The following is a 21,163-nucleotide window of genomic DNA, read 5'->3' as shown; positions in this document are numbered from 1 at the left end:
GTAGTTTCCAGATTTGGTGATTTTGAATAAAGCCACTATAAACATTCATGCATAGGTTTTTGTATGAATCCGAGTTATAGATTTTGTTCTTTAAATTCCAACTTGTACTTTTACGTGCACAAAGTATTTTCTATAGTGCCTTTAGTCTCTGGTAATTCTGATGCCCAGAGACTATACCAACCAGCTCAAAATAACATAAAATCAGAAAATGAATCAAATTAAACAAGAAACATCTTACAAAAACAGATCAACTTTAAAAATATTTCTTTTTGCTATAATCTACAAAATTAATAAAAATATTCTATTAAAGTTCTAGATTAATAAATCAAAATCCTGTTTAAATTGTACAAAGTTAAAATTCAATGACACTACTAATTTGGATTCTAAAATTATAATGAATAAAGAAAGAGGAGATAAGGAATGTGGCTTGAAAAGTAGTGTTATATGCCTGTTTTATAACTCCCTAATTTAACATATCATAAATTTCACCCAACTGGTTAGTATTTTTTATCCATGATAATTTGGAAAGGATTTGAGTGACAAAATGGAAACATGGTAGATGTTACCTAGCATGTTGTGGTAAAGTGGAATGGCCCGTCCAAGGGTAATAAATGCAGTCATGACTAGTGGGACCGCTACACCTGCAGGCAATTACAGAACAGAAAACATCATTCTCCATTCACAGTGGCATGCACACACATGCACCAGTGCTCACACAAGGAGCCTTGGAGGAAGAACATGGGAAGCAAGCACACCAAGTACCTATCCATCAGGCCGATGCAGTCTTCAATACTTGAGCCTATGCACCTGCAGAAGATCCAAATTTAAAAAATACAAGGAAAGAAAAATTAGTCATTTTTTTTAAGACTCAGTAAGATAAACACGATTGTTTCAAATTCTTAATAATAGTTTTTAGACAATTTTGGAACACTCTGAAATTAAAGCCAGTGAGAAGATGATTGCTTGATGGATACAGAGAAATAAGTTGTAAATACCACCCTCGTGGAATGCAAAGAAACCTGTCCACAGTAACGGAAATTGTACCCTGTTTCTGTGGATAACTTCCAAACCCATATAACTCACTTCTAATACTTTCAATTCATTTGCATCATTCATGAGTATATGTCCTGCTGAATAACTTGATATTTCAAAGGCTATAATTGGTTTCATGTATACTCTTTCTTCTAAGAGGACTTAAGCTTAAGTAAAAACTAAAATCAATAAAAAAAGAAACGAGCTATTCAATATAAAATAATAACCTGATGTTAATACTCATTAAAGATTGATTATGGCAGAAAATGAGTTAACATGCTTTAATGCTATTCTTAGGGATACTTTACATAATCACATTATTTCATTCCTTGGCTGTGACTGTTTTTAAAACATACTTATCTGTAAACATGAATTCATTTAAAAAGCAAATTAACTGGTTTCACCATACTGCAGTTTATCTTGACACTCTTTTTTAAAAGAGCAGTGCCATAACAGGCAAACAGAAATAGGTTTTTAAACTGCCATCATATTTAACTGAAACAATAACAAATAAATACTCTCCAAGGAAATGAACACACTGAGAACCAGGTAAGTAAAGAATTCACTGAGATCAACATTTAAGTGGAATCATATAAGTACACAAAATCCTGACATACAGTCCCTAGAATTGCATTTTGAAGTATTATGGAAATGCTGCTTTTCCCATCTTCCAATGTACTTATATTGTATTTCGTTCTCTCCTTTCTCATCAAGTACATTTAGCTCCAGTGCATTATCAAGATTCCCTCTACATCTATGATTTATAGAACTGTCTAATTCTGCTGATCACAATTTTTCCCAAACTCTAATTTCTAAAACTGAAAAAGAAACTGAAGTTAAAATCACCATATAATGAAGTAATAAGGTGCTTGTGTATAAGGCCAGACTTCCCACTATATCTTTAGATAACTCTCAACATTGGTGAACTAATATAACTATGTATAATGATAATTAAGTCACTGTTTCCTTGTTTCACCAATATCTGTTATAATATTACTGCTAGGTAGAAAGATGTTTTCTTTTTGAGGATTGGTTTTGAACAGGCCAGAAAAAATTTAATATACAGAAATATGGAGAATACATCATGAAAAAAGTCTTTTAAAAAAGCAAATAAGAAATAAAAGATAAAAATATATAGTACATAGCATTGAATTGGTGTTATAATCCATAACCAAAACCATTTCTTAAAATGGGAAAAGTAACTACTAAAAATGTTTCCAAATTGTCTTATACTGTTTTCTTTTTATTTTATTCTGAAGAACTTAATTTTTTCTAGGTTCTGATTATGTCTTCTTCAAAACGCTTTTTTATGCAGTATTGCCATTTTGTAAAATTAATAGTTTACTTCTTATTTCCAAGTAGAAATAAATTGAAAAGCTATGATTAGTTTGCAATTTGTGTCTTTATAAAAACCTTTGAAAGATAAAAATTTTTGAAAGTGAAATTCAACTTGAGGGGAAAGTATGAATAATGAAAGTTCTTTATTCATCCACTAAAAAAAAACTGTTTGCATGCCTACTAAGTGTTGCTACTCTTCTAGGTGCTGGAGGGGGAAAAAAAGATGAATTAGACACTTTTCTTACTCTTAATGAGCTCACAATTTAATGAAGGAGACAGATGCATAACCAGATGTATATTGTATAATGTGATAAATATAATAAGAGCCATGAAAGAGGGGCTTAGGAGAGCATAGCAGAGGGCCGCTTGGTTTCAGAAATTCATGGTAATCCTCATGGAGAAGACAGGAAGCTGAAGTTCAGGGTGCTGAGAACCAAGTTTGGAGTAGCAGTGATTTCTAAGGGGTAAGGAACAGCAGGAATAAAAGCACAGACCTGAGGAAATGTAGAGTGTACATAATACTGAATAGTCAGGGAACAAAACATGAGGTGAAAGGGAAAGGGAAAAAAAGCGAGATCATTAGACAGGAGCCAGAATTTGAAGGCTATTTGCTCAGGGGCAGGGCAAACTTAATGGAGAATCGCTGCAGGGTTTTTAAGAAGTAATGGATTTGCTACATTTGTGTTTTACATGGACCTTTGTCCTGTAAAGGCTAGTCAGGTGGGATCCAGGTAGATTACTCTGGCACAGAGAGTGTGTTAGTCTATGTAAGATATGAAAAAGGATTAAACCTGGGAAATGGCAACTAGGATAGAGGCAGGGGGCCGGATTCAAGAAATACCTTGAAAAGTATGGAGGGAAAAAGAGAGGCTGATGGCTAATTTGATGACAGAAGAGGAAGGGTCAGAGGAATTAAATATGACTCAAATGTTCATCTATGAGAACAGTAGTACCATCAGTGAGAGAATGCAGAGGAGGGACACCCTTCCTTGTGTGTGTGTTGGAGGAGGAAGGGTTGATACCTTCAGTTTTATGGATCTATAGTATGTCTCTAGTGTGGTTGTCCTACATTTGGGTAAGAAATGTTCCTCGCCAGCTGGAAAGAGGGGCCTGTGTTGGTGGGGCATGAATGTACCAGTATAATGTGCAATTTTGAAACAGCATACGGGCGAAAGTTGAAATTGTAAGTGGATAAGATAGCTGAAGAAGGATCTATAATGTGAGAAAAGCACAGCCTGAGACTGAAACCCAAGGAACTCCAATAACCACTAAATGACCTAAGATGAGCTCCTATGTTAGAAGCATGAGAAAATATAATTGGGTAAAATCAAGTAATTGCAACATCATGGGAGCCAAATCAAGAGAGACCTTCAGGAAATGGGGTAATTGTTAATGTCAAATGCAAAGAGTTGTCTCATCAAATAAGAACTACTGAGAGCATTTTAGTTGTCATTGTTGAGGTCACCAGAATTTCGGTTGCTGTGAGTCGAGAAGCAAATTGGACATACGAAAATAGAGGCAAGGGAAAAGGGAGGTGAGTAGTGAGGGGCAGGATGTGGGGTCAGGAAAATTTGTTGAGTGGATTGTGTAGGATATTTGAGATTTAAACATATTTACAAGCTGAAGATGAAAGAAAAAATGGAAGACAAAGAAGGGTATGACTGAAGCAGACCCATCTTTTCTAAATACAAGTCACTGTATATTTAAAGATGTGTACTCTCTTTAAACTCTTTGGACTTTATTTAAGCAACTAAGTAGCACATGCAATTTATATTGATTCAGCAAGATCACAGAATAATGGAAACATTAAACTTTTGAAGAGTCAAAATCCTAAATATGAGATCAAAAAAGGATAAGGAATAATGCAACTCTCTACAAAATTAGTGATACAAAGTAAAAACTTTACAGGAAGATCAGAAACTATAACATGTCAATATAAAAATATCTGGAATTCTGAACACCGAGATGCATTGAACATTTGCCACTACTTACTGACTTATAAGTGCTTCGATGTACCCATATATCTAACATAGTTGAGATATTTTAACAAAATCTCCTTCAAATTTTGAAATGAAAATGGGGGAATATTTTAAAATTTCAATTAAAAGGGTATAGACAATAATTTCACAAGCAACTCTTCTTTCCTTCTATCAGTGAAAAAATTTTAACTATATAAATTAAAAAATATAAAAAGGGTTGAGAAGAAAGATTAAGGCATATAGGGAACTTAATAATATGAAACCATGATTCTAATTTTAACAAAAATATTCAATGAAAAATTTTAAAGATGCCTTATTAAAAATAAATAGCCCAGTCCAAAACCAAAATTAAATTGGTATTTATCATGGACTCAAAAATGTTAGTGTAGAAACCATAGTAACTGCCCTTATAGCAATTTAATTACCTACTAAATTTAGTTCACAGGTCCTTTTTAAAAACTTCTGTCTTGCTAATTTCAAATGTGAAGATCATTCCTAAGTTTTAAATGCTTGCTCATCATTTCAAAATATGGGGAAGGGTCTCCAATGGAGAGAGATGAATTCTAAGAATGAAAACTCACTGAACCACGACTCACTAGCGGTCAAGAGCTATGTCCTAATCATTTCTGAACTTAGCTATCATTATATCTGATGCAAAGTTGAAGAATGAATGAAATGAGAAAAGGCTGCCAAAATAAAAGTCCGCTAGTCAAGGCAAAAAGAGACAATGTTAACTGACGCCCCCCTCCCCGCAAACACCACCCCCGCAAAATTAGACTCTCCTGATAGGTAGTAAATGCATAACCCATTTTAAAAGTATCTAAAGAACTTATTAGAGCCAATATATTTAATGTACTTTCAGAGTAATAAAAGTGCTTTTAAGGTATTACACACATAATTTTATTTTCAGAAAATCATTGAACAGTATTCAAAGTAAGAACTTTCCTTCTAAAAAAAAATTGTGACTTGAGAGACTATTTCCATTAACTTGGTTCTTGAATTATCTAGCTGACATAATATCGACATATAAAAGAAAATCTGTTTTCCAAAGTGGGGTTGGCATGGTGAGCTCACACTCACCCATAGGTCAATTAGTACATGTGTTTAGGAGTAAAAATAGTCATTTGTTTCATCATCTCCATTGTCCCTGTGATCTTTCTAGGTAAAGATCCTATCTCTACATGCAATTTGAAGAGTAGGGACTAACTGCACAGCGCACCTCATTGCTTCACTAAAGGATCTCAAGGCACAGTGGGGCACAGCAGTAATGTAGAGTGGGATTCCGGAATTCAGGAATTCTGGGTTTAGGACCACAAAACTTTCATAAAGTGAGTGAACTTGGACAATATGGAGGATATTAGGAAAAGGATGCAGGAGGCTAAATGAAAACAAGTACAAAAATCCTTCAGGACTAAATCAGTCTTCCCAGAATTCATTTAACTTGGAAGATGCCAGGGAATACAACATTCAAATTCTGTCTCACCGTCATTCTGCAACAGTGGATTTAGAGACATTTTTCTATTTACTTGGAAGTTCCTACATCATCTGGTCAGATTTGTTCCCTTTATACCTTCATCCTCCCTTTTTATCTGACATCTGGCTTTTGTTGCTGTGGTAAATTGATCTCTTCATTGTCCCTACTTCTACTTTCCCCCACTCTATATATGTTCTTTTATTACACAATCATGATTTAAAAGGGCTGAGAGGAAGACACACCAGCCACACACCCAGACTATGGCTCTGTGTTCTCACTTTCATTTCCCTAATGGCTTCCTTGTAATTAGATTTGCAAAAATAGCAAAAGGTCTCATTTTGAATGGCAACAGCTGTTGACATCAACATTATATTGAATAATTTACTGGTTTAATTTTAGCTGCAAAACAATAAAACCCTCCTGTGGATGATTATTTTAGCGGGCAAAATTTTCTCTTTCTGTTGCTGACTCTTCTGCTCCAGGGGTACCAGTTGTTTCTTCATGAAATACTCTTAACCCAAGTGCGCCAAAAACTCGCAAGGGGAGAAGTTTATTCCTTCTAGTTTCCTTGAAGCAAAGTGTCTATGTGACTATTTCAGTATCCTCAGTCAATGTGCTTATGTGTAAACCAATGAGTTGGCATTAGCTCTTCCAAGCTGCATTTGAATTTGAATGGCAGAATATTACTTTACCTTTTGAGGATCTGCCACTTCACAGAGTGACTTAAGCTGATTTCTTGACCTGCAGGAAATTGTAGCAGCATCTGCAAATTGATGTCCTCTTGGCAGAAAATGATGTTGCTTGCTTAACTTCTTCAATATCCCCTAGCAGCTAGCTCTTAATCTGGCAGAAAATCTCTTTATGGAATCTCATACTTTCCTGCCAGATATAAAGTACCCGAGATGATTCTCAACAAGTGTCTGTCTCTGTACGTGGGTGTGTGCACATGTGTGTAGGCACTCATAAGGGAGAAGAGGATTTATGGACAGAAGGAGGATAGAGTATGTTAAATTGTTCTCAAGTCTGAAATTAGTCACCTTCTGGAGGAAAGAAAAAGAAAAGCCCTTACTAAAATAGATTTGCTATCTTTTACAAAAATTAGGTGTTGGGATTTCTTAGATGAATGACATTCCTCAGTTCAGCACTTTTTCTTCTTTCTGTAATGTCTTTGTCTTTCAGCTGTTATCACTATCAAAACTAATCTAATTATTATTCATTTTATAATGCATCCTTTTGAAACAATAGAAAACTATGTATCCATCTTTGAGTTGTTCTATACTGGTCAAAGAAATTCTAGGTGATAGGTTAACCTGCCATAAAATTACTTTCACAAAATGCATTTGTGATTTTATTGATACACATATCACTAAATTCTCCCCCTCCACCTTTTTTTTTTTCCTGTCAACATTATTTTGCTTATATTTTGTTGAAGGAGTAATTCAAAGCAGCATTTAGCAAAGAGGGCTATCCTCACCTTCAGCTGCTTGGACGAACAAAGAAACATAAACAGTGAACTTCTGTTAAAGATTTATTAAGCACAAATCTCAAAAGTCTGATGACTATCTTGTCTTTTCTAAGATATCTTCAATATCAAGTAAAATTTGGAAGAATTTCTACGCTCCATACAAATTGTACCTGCCACCAGCTTCAAAAAGGTGTCAATAGAATACTTTTAGGTAAATGTTTAACAGAAATATTTGAGAGGGTATACATTTGACTGAATAAACCATTTTCTTAGAAAGTATTCTTCTTCAAACCAACATGTTAATATAAAGATGAATAGAGTTTTATATGAGAATAGCATATATTTAGTAGACTGTGTCAAGGGTAAAGATACTTGTGTGATGGAGTCCTTGGCCAGCAAGGATGCTTACCCTTGGGTGCAGTTTGGATGGCATGGGTGGCACTCCCGATCCTGATCAGCATACTTGAAAATGAAACTGTTTGCCCCCTGTAGGCCATCTGGACATTTTTCCACACAGTTCGGACCATCTTTAAAATGGGAGCACTTTGTGCAGTTGTCAGGTCCCTGAAGTGTGAAAAAGAAAACACAAAGGAGAAAGAAAAATGGATGCTGTTTCCTCTGGTATTTGTGTGGTTTCATTCCTGAGACTTCATGGAGTGGCCAGTCTTCCCCTAGGGAATTGGAGAGCATTTTCAAAACTACAAATGGGGATGCCACTATTGCAGCTTTTCAATGTAAAAGTGAGATGTAAACTCTCCTTTGGTTGTCTATGATTACTTGAACAACAAATTTTAAAATTTACTATGGTTGAATTATTAGGAATTGGTCAATTTAGGCAAATCAAATTTAATTTCTAGATTACTCTCCATCTCAAATCAGCTTGTGATAATGCTAAAACTCACATGTCTATTAATAGGGATTTTAGTAAATCACAGTTCAATACTGACAGCACAATAAAGACACATTCTGGTGAAGAAATATCAAAAGCCCACAATAATAAAGTAGATGCATGCCAAATAAAATTATATGGAGAAACTTATCCAATAATAAAGATGATAAAAATATGAGCATAATAAATTTAAATAGAAATAACTCACTTTGTATATTTATGTTTATAATATACAATCATTTTCTAATATGTAGAATGTTAATAAACAATAATAATATACAAATATGTTTAAATGTCATTTAATATTGTCATATTGTCTTAGGTTCCTCTTTTCTTTGACTACTTTCTGGAACTTCTTTCCCTGACCTATTTCTCCCCAAAAGCTGTATGTCCACATTGTTCAACAATTATGACAGTTCACATTAAACACAATTTAGATAAATGAGATATAGTAAGTATAGAGGGAGATAATTAACTTTATTTGGTCTATAATTATAAATTGTGAATTTGGGAGTCAACAACAAGCAAACATTAGGCAGAGCCATGTATTAGGCAGGGAGCATCCATCACTAGAGTGCATTACTTCTCTCTACAAATGTTAATCTACAAATGTTAATCCAAAAGCAGTAAGACATTGTAAGTTGGTGATATAAGACATCAGGCAATCAATAAATACAATATTTTAAAATTTAAAGATTGAGGTTGCTAATGAAGAAGAGTGGCATAAAGAAAAAAATTAGGAGGAGATTTCAGGAAATTCTGGGACTGGTGAGGTTCAATCAAGTACCTGTCTATTTCACTATTTTGATGTGAGGCTTAGAGCTAAAAGAAAATTATCCTATGAAACCTAATCCCCATTCAACCTGAAGAGTTTGCTATTGGCAACTTCTTATTTCCTACCAAAAAAGAATACTTCACATGCTTCCAATTTTAACACCTGCTCATGGGTACTTAGGCACGTAATGCCATCTATTATACAAAATCATTTACTGTGCAAGTATGCTCAGTGGCATGACTTATTGTACAAGACAAGAGACATGCTGACGTCTTCTTGCAGAACACAAGAATAAAAACTAACTATGAGTAAATTAGGCAGTTACACTCAAAATTAGAAATTGGGAATTATTTTTCTACAAAATTTTTTTAAAGATTTTTTTTTTAAATTTATTTATCTGACAGAGATAGAGACAGCCAGCGAGAGAGGGAACACAGGCAGGGGGAGTGGGAGAGGAAGAAGCAGGCTCCCAGCGGAGGAGCCTGATGTGGGGCTGGATCCCAGAACACTGGGATCACGCCCTGAGCCGAAGGCAGACACTTAACGACTGCGCCACCCAGGCGCCCCTCTACAAAATTCTTCTGATGTAAAATAATATCCAGGTAAAATCAGAAGACACAAAATATTATGAAACTAAAATTAAAATCATATTTAATGTTTAAGTATACTTCAAAAAGATTTTTTGTATGTTTCCTTGTTTTTAAGCATCTCTTTCCTAATTGACTGTATTATCATGATACAAAACCTACTGTTCTAAGTTGACATAACTAAAAAACATCCTGACAAATCTCAAAAGAAATGAAATGTACCGATTCTCCAACTCATTTCCATAATAAAAAGATTTAAAGAAATACGTGTGTCTAATGCTTACTCTTCTATCATTATATTCCCAAAGATTTTAAGAACCTAAGTTCAGTGAATGAACTGATAAATGCAATGATAAAAAACAGAGGTGAAGGCAATATTGTTCCTTATCTCTGATTTTAAGCTACCCTTGGACTCAATTGTATACCCAGAAAGCTAAAGGATAAGCTACATTGTGATAGAAATATTACATTTTTATTTCCTCAGTGACAATTGATGATTTTCTCTGGTAACTCCTGTGGGAGACAATGCTACTATTCACCAGTATCCAGTTCTCTTCCACTTCTGGCCACATGGAAGACTGAAATTCTCCTCCCACCAAAAGCAAGGTATGTCTTGTTTTAGACAATGAAATTAAGTAGAAGCAGTTTGGGAGACTGCCAGGGCTAAAGTCTCCAGCCTTCTCTCTCCCTGCTGCCATGATGCAGGGATCCTATGCAGATGTGGGGACGCTATAAAGGTAAAGCATCTCGGAACATAGACCAGCACAGGGAGGAGGGCTGATCTGCAGTGCATTTTACATGAAAAAATTTAAACATGTTCCTATAAACTACTGTAATATGGGGGTTATTTGTTATGGCAGCACAACCTTTGTTGTTGACTTGACTTTAACCACTCTTTCAGCTTCTATTATTCTCTTCCTCGATCTCTTCTTTTGCATGCTGCCTCTTTGGCTTATATTTTGATCACCTAAAATTCTAATTTCCCTTACTTCCTTTTCTTCTCACATGCCCTTCCTTATCTTTCTCGATAGAAACACACAAGAGTAGAGAAAGTAAGAGAGGATAAAGTTGTAAAATAAAAATAAAATAAAATAAAATAATAAAATAAAAAGACCAAGTACAGACACACAAGGATATAAAATCAGGGGCTTACTTTATTTCAAAGCTAGTCCTCTCAAGATTATCCTGGATTTCTGTCACATTTAAATAGTATAATATCATCCCATTTTACATGTAGCTGTTATATTCCCAGAAAACATGTTATTATTTGCAGAATTGTTGCCTATGGGGTTTGGGGGGGAGGGGAAGTGAAATGAATAGAGTATAAAATTTGGAGTCACTTCTATAGTTGAGTCCCAGCTCCACATCGTATAGATTGTTGACTTTTGGCGTAACTTTCTAGTTATTATAGGTTCAGTTTCTTTATATTTTAAATGGAAAAAGTGATATGATGCTTCAGATGTAACAGTGTTTGACAAAGATACATGTGTATCAATTATTATTAGGGAAATATGGACAGCTCAAGAAAGTGTGATTCCAACAGAATAAATCACAAGACCAGGTGTGGGAATTCCAACCAACTTTATGACTTTTCCTCTGTCTCATTGCAATGTCAGCCTCACGGAGAAGTTTCCAGAACTTCTTGGGTATCTCAAATGATAGATGCCTGTTATATGGCACACAAAAGTACTTCTGTCTCTAGTTGTGATAATCAATATGTGAACCCAGATACAGGCAAAATCCTAATATAAACTGTAAAAGCTGAGAGCAAGCAACCTTCTAGTGAAAGCAGTTTGAGATCGGTCCTGCCAGTTTCTCAGACACCATAATCTAAAATTGTGTTCTTACCTGCTTAGCATTTCAAGGTTTAGTGATCTAGTGATCAAACAGGTTTTCTTGATTCTGTGTTCTGATCTTCCACAAATGAGTGATTCGGGTTTACTAAACCTTTCCTACTTCTGACTTATTGCCTTTCCTAATCTCTAGACATATTAATTGACAATGTTAACCCTGGGTGATAATTCAAAGTAGACTGTTGGCCCAAGAATGCTGTCATTAAAAAATCAAAATGTGTTCATTAAATACCTGTTTTCACTCTTTCTTAGTTAGAAAATAATTTTTAAAATTGAAAAAAAAACATTAACTTTAGGGTTTTTAATGTGTAATTTATAAACTGTCTCAATCTTTTGAGTAGCAAAAGAATGAACAAATACACTGTGAAAACATACAAAGTAAAATAAATTAATAAATTAGTTATTTACCAGCATCATTTATAGCATAGGAGGCAGCATGAGGAATAGAAAAAGCACAGGACTGGTTTTGCAGTCTGCCTTGTTATTGTAATTACACATTTTCAAAGTCTCAGTCTCTCTGAAAGATATATTGTTTTCTAGTCTTTGACTTTTGGTACCTAAATATGTTAATGTTTAAAGATGTCTTATATAGATGACTTGACTTGCTTTAACACAGCCCATTTCAGAATTTTACTTCCCTGTTTTTCATGTCATTCTTTCCAGCATCCACATTTCTCACGCTACATATTAATTGTATTTTCCATTAATTCCTTTGTGGGGACAGAAAATAGCCAAATATGCCCTTTACATACTTACTTGAAGATCATTTACATATTAAATTGTCTTTTAGACTGTGGTTCTTCAGGCCAAATCACACCACTTCTTTTTCTCAGAGGTCTGATTATCCAAGCTTACTCATACTTGTGGTAGTCCTCTTTTAGGTTTTAGTTTATAAGTGTTTGCCTTCTCCCTTCTGTGTTTCACAATGTCTTTCACAATGCCATAATAGTTAAATAATTAAACACAAATATGCATGTGTTATAGTTTACATCAGATGCACCATGAATTTTTATATTTGCATATCTTTGCATGTTTCTTCTTTCCAGATTCTTCTTCAAAGCATTGCTAGCTTAAACATCACTTCTCTACAGACTTCCTTGATGCCCTACTTTCTATCCCAAAGACAGATTAATTTATCTCTCATTTGTGTTCCTGTAACAATTGATACATATTTTTATTTTATCAATTATTTTGGTTCAATCTAATTACTTATATAGCCCTCTTTTATTTTCAACACTGCAATTTTCAAGGGCATATCCATATCCACTTTTTAAATACATTATCTAGGATATAAATACTTAAGAAATTGAATTTGTAAATATTTCACCTCTATGACTAAACTGTAAGCCTCTTGAGGGAGGAATATCAAGCATGATTCCCCCTAGCATGCTACAAACACCTGTTGAATGAATGAATAAATGATAAAGCAATGACATAACAAACATTCACACATGAAGCTAAATAAGCCAACACAACCACAGATGTCTTCAAGCTTACCGGTCCATGGCAGGTGAGGATGCCATCTTCCATCTTCTCACACTGGGGGTCACACTCCACACAGATGGAGCCATTCTCAAACTCTCGAAATTCACTGTGAAAACATCAGCGGCATGAGGTGGTATAAGCAAACAAGCTGTCAAGTTAACAAATGAAGTAACATCTGCTAAAAGTCCTATTGGCAGAGTAAATTCTAGAGTCTGTTTCTCTATGTGCCAGGAGCATCAGAATCATTTCCCTGTACATTAAGGAATAAGTTCTCCATTAGGAGAAAAGATAAACTGCAGCCAGATGGCTCTCCTTGCCCTCCACTGGGTTCAACGATAGACTCATTCAGGAAAACTCTCTCTTGTGAGAGATATTCTAGCAGTCTCAAAAAAAAAAGAAAAAAAAAGAAAAAAGAAAAAAAAAGAAAGAAAGAAAAGAAAAAAAAGTATGACTCTTCTGATGACACAACAGAATCATTTTTACCTTTTTTAAAGTAAAGCTGTGCCTGTTTGTCTCTATATAAAATTTTACTCTTGGCTGAGCTTTATTTTTTAAACTCTGAAAGAACTATTGTATTTTTCTTGTTGCTAAGTTACATGATATTCCCCATCCCTGTCCTTCGAATCCCAAGACTCTTCAATTTATTTTTGGTGAAACTTCAAAAAATGCTTTGATTTCTTTTCTTCTTTTAAAATAACTGCCTTAGAGAATTAGAGAAATATCTTTTTATGGAAGATTCTATATTCTTAGATTATTGATTTAATATCACAACATCTTTTTCAGTTTAAGATCTTTTTGAAGTAATTCTATATGGTGTAAAATTAAAAAAACAGTTAAATGGTAACATTCTAAAACTTTCTAGTTGAAATCTTAGATAATGGTTATCCCTTCCCACAACCTTACATTTTGTGGCTATCTGAATATTAAATGTTTTCAATAGTAAGTTTTCTAATCAATATCTTCCATAAAATTTTCATTTCAATAATTGGGTACCATTCACGTACAACATGTTTAAATACCCCATTCCTAGTAACGTATGAGAGGATGAGGCAATGGGTAAAGACAATTTAGAATGTCAGTTATAAGTCATTAACAAAACTTGACTAAATATTTATAGCTTCTGTATTATTTTGTGTCCACATATCATGAGCTATCATTCCAAACTAAAAGTATTGCCAATATGGCAATTATGGATTAATTAGGTGAAAAATTTAAATTTATTTTTCCCTAGAGTGAAGTGTTCACTTATTTTCATAGTGAATTATCCCATTTGGTTATTATAAAGCCTTAAAAACGATAGAAATCCAAAAATGGGGTATTTTTATGTTGGTTAAATTAAAATTACACATACTTTAAGGCAAGATAATTAAGTTTGGGTTTTCAAAATAAATAGCATAAATTGATGGTTTAGTCAGGTATCAAAGCACATATTTAGTTACATGGATTTTGCATTTTTAAAGAGAGGTGTTGGCTTGCCATGGATTAAGCTTCTTACAAAATTTCTTGAGTTTAAAAACTCAATTACATAGAAACAGATTTTCTTTTGCATGTTTTATCAACATGAATTATATACAGAACTTGACAGAGTAAATCCTCAGAATAAAAAGGTCAAAATGACCTGGTATGGGGGAAGAGGGGATGGTAGGTCAATTGTGAAGAGAACCAAAATATCATCTGTATAATGAAATTATAAAACAGTTACAGCAAAACCTGCAATCATCAGCAAATTCCTTTTTTTTTTTTTTTTTTGAGTATAGTTTCTTGGGTTGCCACAGGGTTATGTTACTGAATGAAAGTCATAATTTTTGTGGTACGAAAATTTTCCTCTTCTTGAAAACCCATTCCCCACACACAAAGTCGAGGAAGAAAGTGAATGTGTCATAAAAAGTCATGGAAATACAACCTAGCTGCCTTTTCTTCTATAGACTAGACTTCTATTTGTATGGCTTTGGGCTCCCTTCCTTTCCGCTCTCAGAACTCATCCTTCTTATAATTTTTTTTTACTTCTGTTCTTCATTGTCACTCTCCCCATCATTGCTTTTTCTTCCCTGTTTCCTATTGATTATACTATGACTTTGCCAGAGATCCCCTTTCATTGAATCTGACCTTACAAATCACTGTCTGTTGAGCTGAGTTTTGCAGACTGAGGTTTTCGTTCCTTTTTTTACTACTCCTACATTTCCCGCAATCTTGCTGGGTGTGTTACCTTAGCCAATCCTGTGATCCAGAGCAAAAGCTTTGGAGTCAAGTCCTTCCCAAATTTGGCCATTGTTCCCAACACCAACACTAATACTTCTGGGCCTTACATGTCTAAGCATCTCTAAATCCCTTAGCATCTCTAGACTTCATTTTGTAAATATCCTTTGTAAAAGGGAAAAATTGTGTTTCAATGAGAGGTTGTGATTATGAAATATAAAAATGCCTACAAAGAGCTTAGACTGGCACTCTTTGTAATGTTTCCATGTTGTTCTTAACGTTTTGGAAGCTTTTGACCATGTTGCCAAATAAGACAGTTTTAAGATTGCATAGCAATGAGTTTTCTCTTTCATTTTAAATGCTTGTGCACTGTAGTTAAGAGTTGCTAAATACCGTGGCTTCTGTGACCTGGATTTGAATGCTAAATAACTGATTGTTTTTTCCCCTTCAAAAAGTCCTCTTTTAAGGATATCTTCTCATATAAAAATTATATAAAATGTAGGTGCCCTGATTTTGGTAAATGTCTTATTTGTATTTGTTTTCTGCATTTTTAAGGTGACTGTTCTACCTAACCATCTAATCAGCTTAGATTAATAGACATAAAAAGAAAATGGTAATCATCTTAGTATTAAAAATTCTAACAAGACTTTATTATGCATTTTCTATTTAATAACCATAATTATCCTATGAAGTTGACACCATTATTATTCCCATTTTCCATATAAGAAAACTAAGTTTAGAGCAATTAGGTTATTTATCCAAGACTGAAAATGAGGAAGTGATGAAGTTAGGATTTGAATTCCTTATTCCTCAAAGGCTGTTTTAACTGCTGGGCAATGTTGGAAGAAATTAGTCAGTCAGTACCACAAGATTGGAGGTGGAAAAATCTATCATTGCATAGGCCAGAATTACATGAGACTTTTACAAGGTACTTTCATTTTTATATTTCAAACTAACCCTTGTATATGATTTCCTAGAGCTCTATTGCTATTGCAAAATACATTAAATACTTAATATTTCTTTAATACATTTGATTTAATGACTTAGAAAACGTTAAACTTTCAAAAACAGTCTGGTAATGAGTGTTGTTTATTTAGAAAACAGGTATTTTTCCTTTGCTTTGCTTTTATTATTTTGCAGATGTGAGGCAGAGGATTGTATATGCATCCACATATTTATCCATTTCACATTTCTGACAAAGTGAAAACTGAAATATTAAGGAAAAATAATGCCATCTGGAAAAGTAACAGGATGGAAATCAGATGCCCTGAATTCTAGTGTTGGCTTGATTCTTCTACAGCATAATGACACTGGCCAACACTTAATTGTACCAGTTTTCACTGTTTATAAGATGCTGCTGTTAGAGGGGCGCCTGGGTGGCACAGCGGTTAAGCGTCTGCCTTCGGCTCAGGGCGTGATCCCGGCGTTCTGGGATCGAGCCCCACATCAGGCTCCTCTGCTATGAGCCTGCTTCTTCCTCTCCCACTCCCCCTGCTTGTGTTCCCTCTCTCGCTGGCTGTCTCTATCTCTGTCGAATAAATAAATAAAATCTTTAAAAAAAAAGAAAAAAGATGCTGCTGTTAGAGAAGATGGTTTCTAGAGCCCAATCCCTCTTTAGAACTGCATATATTAAGGAGGGCACATGTTGTGCTGAGCACTGGGCATTATACGCAAATAATGAGTCACTGAACACTACATCAAAAACTAATGATGTGCTATATGTTGGCTAACTGGACATTATAAAAAAAAGAACTGCACATATATATACAATAAACTTATGGTAACATTCACTAAATGGAATTAAAGTCTTTTAGTTACATTTTAATGGCATCAATGGCTTTACAACAAATAACCATATTTTGATCTGAAGTATTTTATGTACAGAACATATCATTCATTTATAATAATGAGATTTAGCATGATACAATTTAATGAGAAAAGCAACACATAATTTGCTATCTATTATCAAATTTATGAGTTGATCATACCTTACACAATTATAAGCTGGAATTTTCCTGAAAAACAATTAAATTCTTATTTTAAGCTGTTTCATACTTAAATGTCTAATTTTAATTTTTTTTCTAAATTTTATGAGAGGAATTCGTTTTGGTCATCTTTCAAAGAAGAGACATATTAATATTATTATGATCCATAGATTTCTATCTTTCTGATATAAAATGCAAAAGTTCAATGTTATCTCAGATCATGAAAACAGTTGTTTAAAATGGGACAATTCTATAATCATATTGATGAAACTGGAATTCATGGTTTGATTTCACAACAAGTATATTCGTTGTATATTAGCCACTTAGAAGTCATTTAAATAACAAAATATTATACCGTAAAAGACATGTAGTATATTAAAACAACAAAAATTTGAACCTATAAAAAATAAAATGGGACAATTCATGAGGTAAAAGAAGAAATGAAATAAAGAACTTCAAAACTACACTTTCACAGAACTGTTGAAAATCCTTTCAGCGAGCAATATAAGAAAATTTGACTCAGGAACAGTACTAAAAATGTGTTATCACACTAATGAAGGACAACTGTGATGCATGAAATGGTATGTTATGATAAACTGATTTTATGAGTATATGAAATGCCATGCAACAAGATATATACTAGGTTTTATTGTTGGCAATGTGATTATTATAGTACCAGAAGGATTTTAAAATTCTTCATTTAAAATACTGCTTAGGTTATCTTTAGAAAGTGGCAGAACATTATCAAAAACCCTTTCAACTAGAAACTACAAAGACAATTTTTCTATAGGCCCAAGCAGTTGTCAGAGACATAGAAATGTATATCATTTGTTTTTAATACATAATCAAATAGAGACAAAACTTGGATGGGAAAAAATTCAAAAGTTATGAAGTAATTTTAGATGAAAATTAATAGGAAATATGTGAAAAAATATTATTGGGACATTTGAGAGGAAAGATTACTTGTAACAATCTCCTTCGTAAGGAAAATAAGAATATATTTTTCAATTTTGCTTTGGTATAAACTGTTACAATTTATTAAGAATGATCTATTTTGGGGCGCCTGGGTGGCACAGCAGTTAAGCGTCTGCCTTCGGCTCAGGGCGTGATCCTGGCGTTATGGGATCGAGCCCCACGTCAGGCTCCTCCACTGTGAGCCTGCTTCTTCCTCTCCCACTCCCCCTGCTTGTGTGTCCTCTCTCGCTGGCTGTCTCTATCTCTGTCAAATAAATAAATAAAATCTTTAAAAAAAAAAAAGAATGATCTATTTCAGTATACTTTTTAAAATTTGCATAGTAGTCAATATATATTTGGATTTGTCTTATTTCAAATAAAATTCTTTCCCCTTAAAACAACCCTTCTATGTTTTGTTGTCTCCTTTATGCAACAAGAGCTTCCCCTAAAGACCTTGGCCAACACCCACATTCTGCAATTTTACCATTTTCTTATCATTTAAAAATCTGAACCAATCAGTGCCTCAAAGCTTATGAGGTACAGGTGACATTGTAAGATGCCTTACCCATCATAGAGGTTACAAGACTCGATGCAGCTCCTTCCTCTGCTGAAACGACGGCAGGACAGGCACTGGTCGGGGCCAGGTCCCCAACAGCCATCGTTTGAACACAGATGGTTGCACACCATTCCTTCAGCAGCTGGAAAGCACACCAAATTCAAGGGTGAAATAAAACAGAAGGCTGTGTTAAAACTTAACCATTAAAAAACAAACCAAAAGAAAACTTAACCATTTTAATGTGAATCTTCCCAAATGACACTATTTCTGAATAAGTTGGCTAGAAAGGGATCTGTGGCAGATAACTCTGTCTGCCTCCTCAGTCACTGTGGCCCAAACCACTGTCAACTTCTTCCATTTTGCAGAGCTCCATCACTGTGTGTGTGTAGAACCACAACATTTTTCATAAGAATGAATAAATGTCAATTGTCTACATCAAAATTCTAGGGAGGAAGTGTGATAGAAATTAACGTGCCCATTAAGGCTAGGAGCAAACCACGCCTTTCTCAATCCAACCCTTTGCTCCACTGAGACACCAAAAATTTTAACTTCAAATCCATACGAGAGCTTCATGAAGAAATAGAACAAATAATACTTGTCTTAAAACGAAACAAAATTTAGAAAGAGAAAGAAAAAGAAGACTATCTGGAAGGTAAGAGGGGGGAGAGAAATGGAAATAAAATACAAGTGTTTTACAGGCCTCTGCTTGCCTCGATATTTAGTCAAATTGGCACGTATAAGGACAAGGTTTTGCAAATATCTGAAACAAATTGTAGTGGTCACTGATGAGGACGTATAGAGATGAAAGTAATAACAATGATCTTTAGCCTTGTCTCTATATGATCTGTTGATGAGAGGGTTGCCAAAGAATTTTGGGACTGTTTCAAAATTGCCACTTGAGTTCACCATCTCTGTTTCCCTTTATATTGAGTAACATTTATTCAGAATATTATTACTTATATGGGATAACATGATTTTAGTAAAGGAATACTAGATCTTGAATAAGAAGGGCCTATAAAGACTTCAAATGTTATTCTGAGTGTCTGAAAAGTGATTTGAGTTGTCTGAAACACAACTGTATGTGGTTTTCATAAAATATTAAGAATTTCCAAGAAGATTTTTTAAAAAAACACATCAAAAACATCCTTTTCTTCCCATTAGTTACCAACTTTAATTATTATGGGATATAAGTTGTCATGACAAGAGCATTTGTGAGATGGTTGGGATAGCACTGGATATGGGAGTGTAATATAAGCAGGGGAAAATATCTGTGAGTTACCTTCTCTGACATAGGCTTGAGAAAGGAAATGCCAGCATTGGTGATGCTAACTAGTTTTAAAACAGTGAAAAAAATCGTCCAAATCATGTATTCTTCCTCTTATATCCTGCAGCCTTAAGGAGGCCCCTATGCTAAACCGTGGAAAATTTTTTCTCAAGGCAGAGTTAGACCTACTAACAAGTCTTTCTACTTGATAACAGCTTAATTGAATAATCTCTTCCAACATAGTTTAAGAGAGAAACTCTGTGTGTGTGTGTGTGTGTGTGTGTGTGTGTGTTTAGCAGCTTTATTGAGGTATACATGATATATAATACAATGATCATACTATAAATTAGCTGTTTTGATGTATGCACGCAATCATGAACCATATACACAATTAAAGTAATGATTGTATCTATTAATTCCAAAAGAGTTCTTATGACCTTATGTAATCCCTTCCTCCTGCCCCATCCCTCTCAGACAACCACGGGTGTGCTGCTACTCAATATACATTAGCTTGCACTTCTTTAAATTTCATATAAATAGAAACATACAGTATGTACTCTCTTGTTATATAAAACATACAGTATGTACACTCTCTTTATATAGTTTCTTTCACTCTGAACAATTATTTTGAGATTTTTCTGTGTTGCTGTGTATATCAATATTCATTCATTTTTATTACTAAATACATTCAATTGTATGGATACACAACATCATTTAAACCATTCACCTAAATGCTACACATTTAGACTGTTTTACATTTTGTGCTACTAAAATTAAGCTATGATAAAGGCATCTGGGTGTCTCAGTCAGTTAAGTGTCCAACTCTTGATTTCAACTCAGGTCATGATCTCAAGGTTGTAAGATGGAACACAGCATCAGGCTTTGCTGAGTGTGGAGCCTGTTTAAGATTCTCTCACTTCCTCTCCCTCTCCCCCTCCCCACCCTGCTCCCACACACTCTCTCTAAATAAATAAATAAACAAACAAACAAACAAACAAACAAACAACAACAAAAAACTACTATAAACATCCATGCACAAGTCTTTCTATAGGCATATATTTTCATTTCCCTTCAGTAAACACCTAGGAGTAAAATGGATATAGTAGGTATAGGATTAATTTTTCAAGAAATGGTCAAATTGTTTATATTCCCAATAGCAATGAACTCAACTCAAGAATTGAAGTTCCCCCGCATTTTTGCCAATACTTGATATGGTCAGTTAGTTTAATTTTATCTGTCCTATTAGGTATATAGTGATATCTCATTGTAGTTTTGCTCTGCATTTCCAAAATGGTACTGTATGGTACTGTATTAGTTGAGGCTCTCCAGAG

At 34.3% G+C, this 21,163-nt stretch overlaps 1 protein-coding gene across 1 annotated transcript in view; it reads right to left on the bottom strand.

The window, feature by feature from the left end:
• The window catches only part of ERBB4 (erb-b2 receptor tyrosine kinase 4), a 666,536-nt gene that overhangs the window by 234,354 nt on the left and 411,019 nt on the right, over positions 1 to 21,163 (bottom strand). Inside the window, exons 13-16 of the mRNA XM_008687562.2 lie at positions 18,578 to 18,710; positions 12,890 to 12,983; positions 7,698 to 7,852; positions 763 to 807 (exon numbers count right to left, since the gene is read on the bottom strand). Of these exons, the coding sequence (XP_008685784.2) occupies positions 763 to 807; positions 7,698 to 7,852; positions 12,890 to 12,983; positions 18,578 to 18,710 (427 nt within the window). The remainder of the gene's footprint in view (positions 1 to 762; positions 808 to 7,697; positions 7,853 to 12,889; positions 12,984 to 18,577; positions 18,711 to 21,163) is intronic.

Source organism: Ursus maritimus, unplaced genomic scaffold (assembly GCF_017311325.1).
Source record: "Ursus maritimus isolate PB19 unplaced genomic scaffold, ASM1731132v1 scaffold_1, whole genome shotgun sequence".
Taxonomy (NCBI): domain Eukaryota; kingdom Metazoa; phylum Chordata; class Mammalia; order Carnivora; family Ursidae; genus Ursus; species Ursus maritimus.
This window is presented reverse-complemented; position numbering and strand designations above follow the sequence as displayed.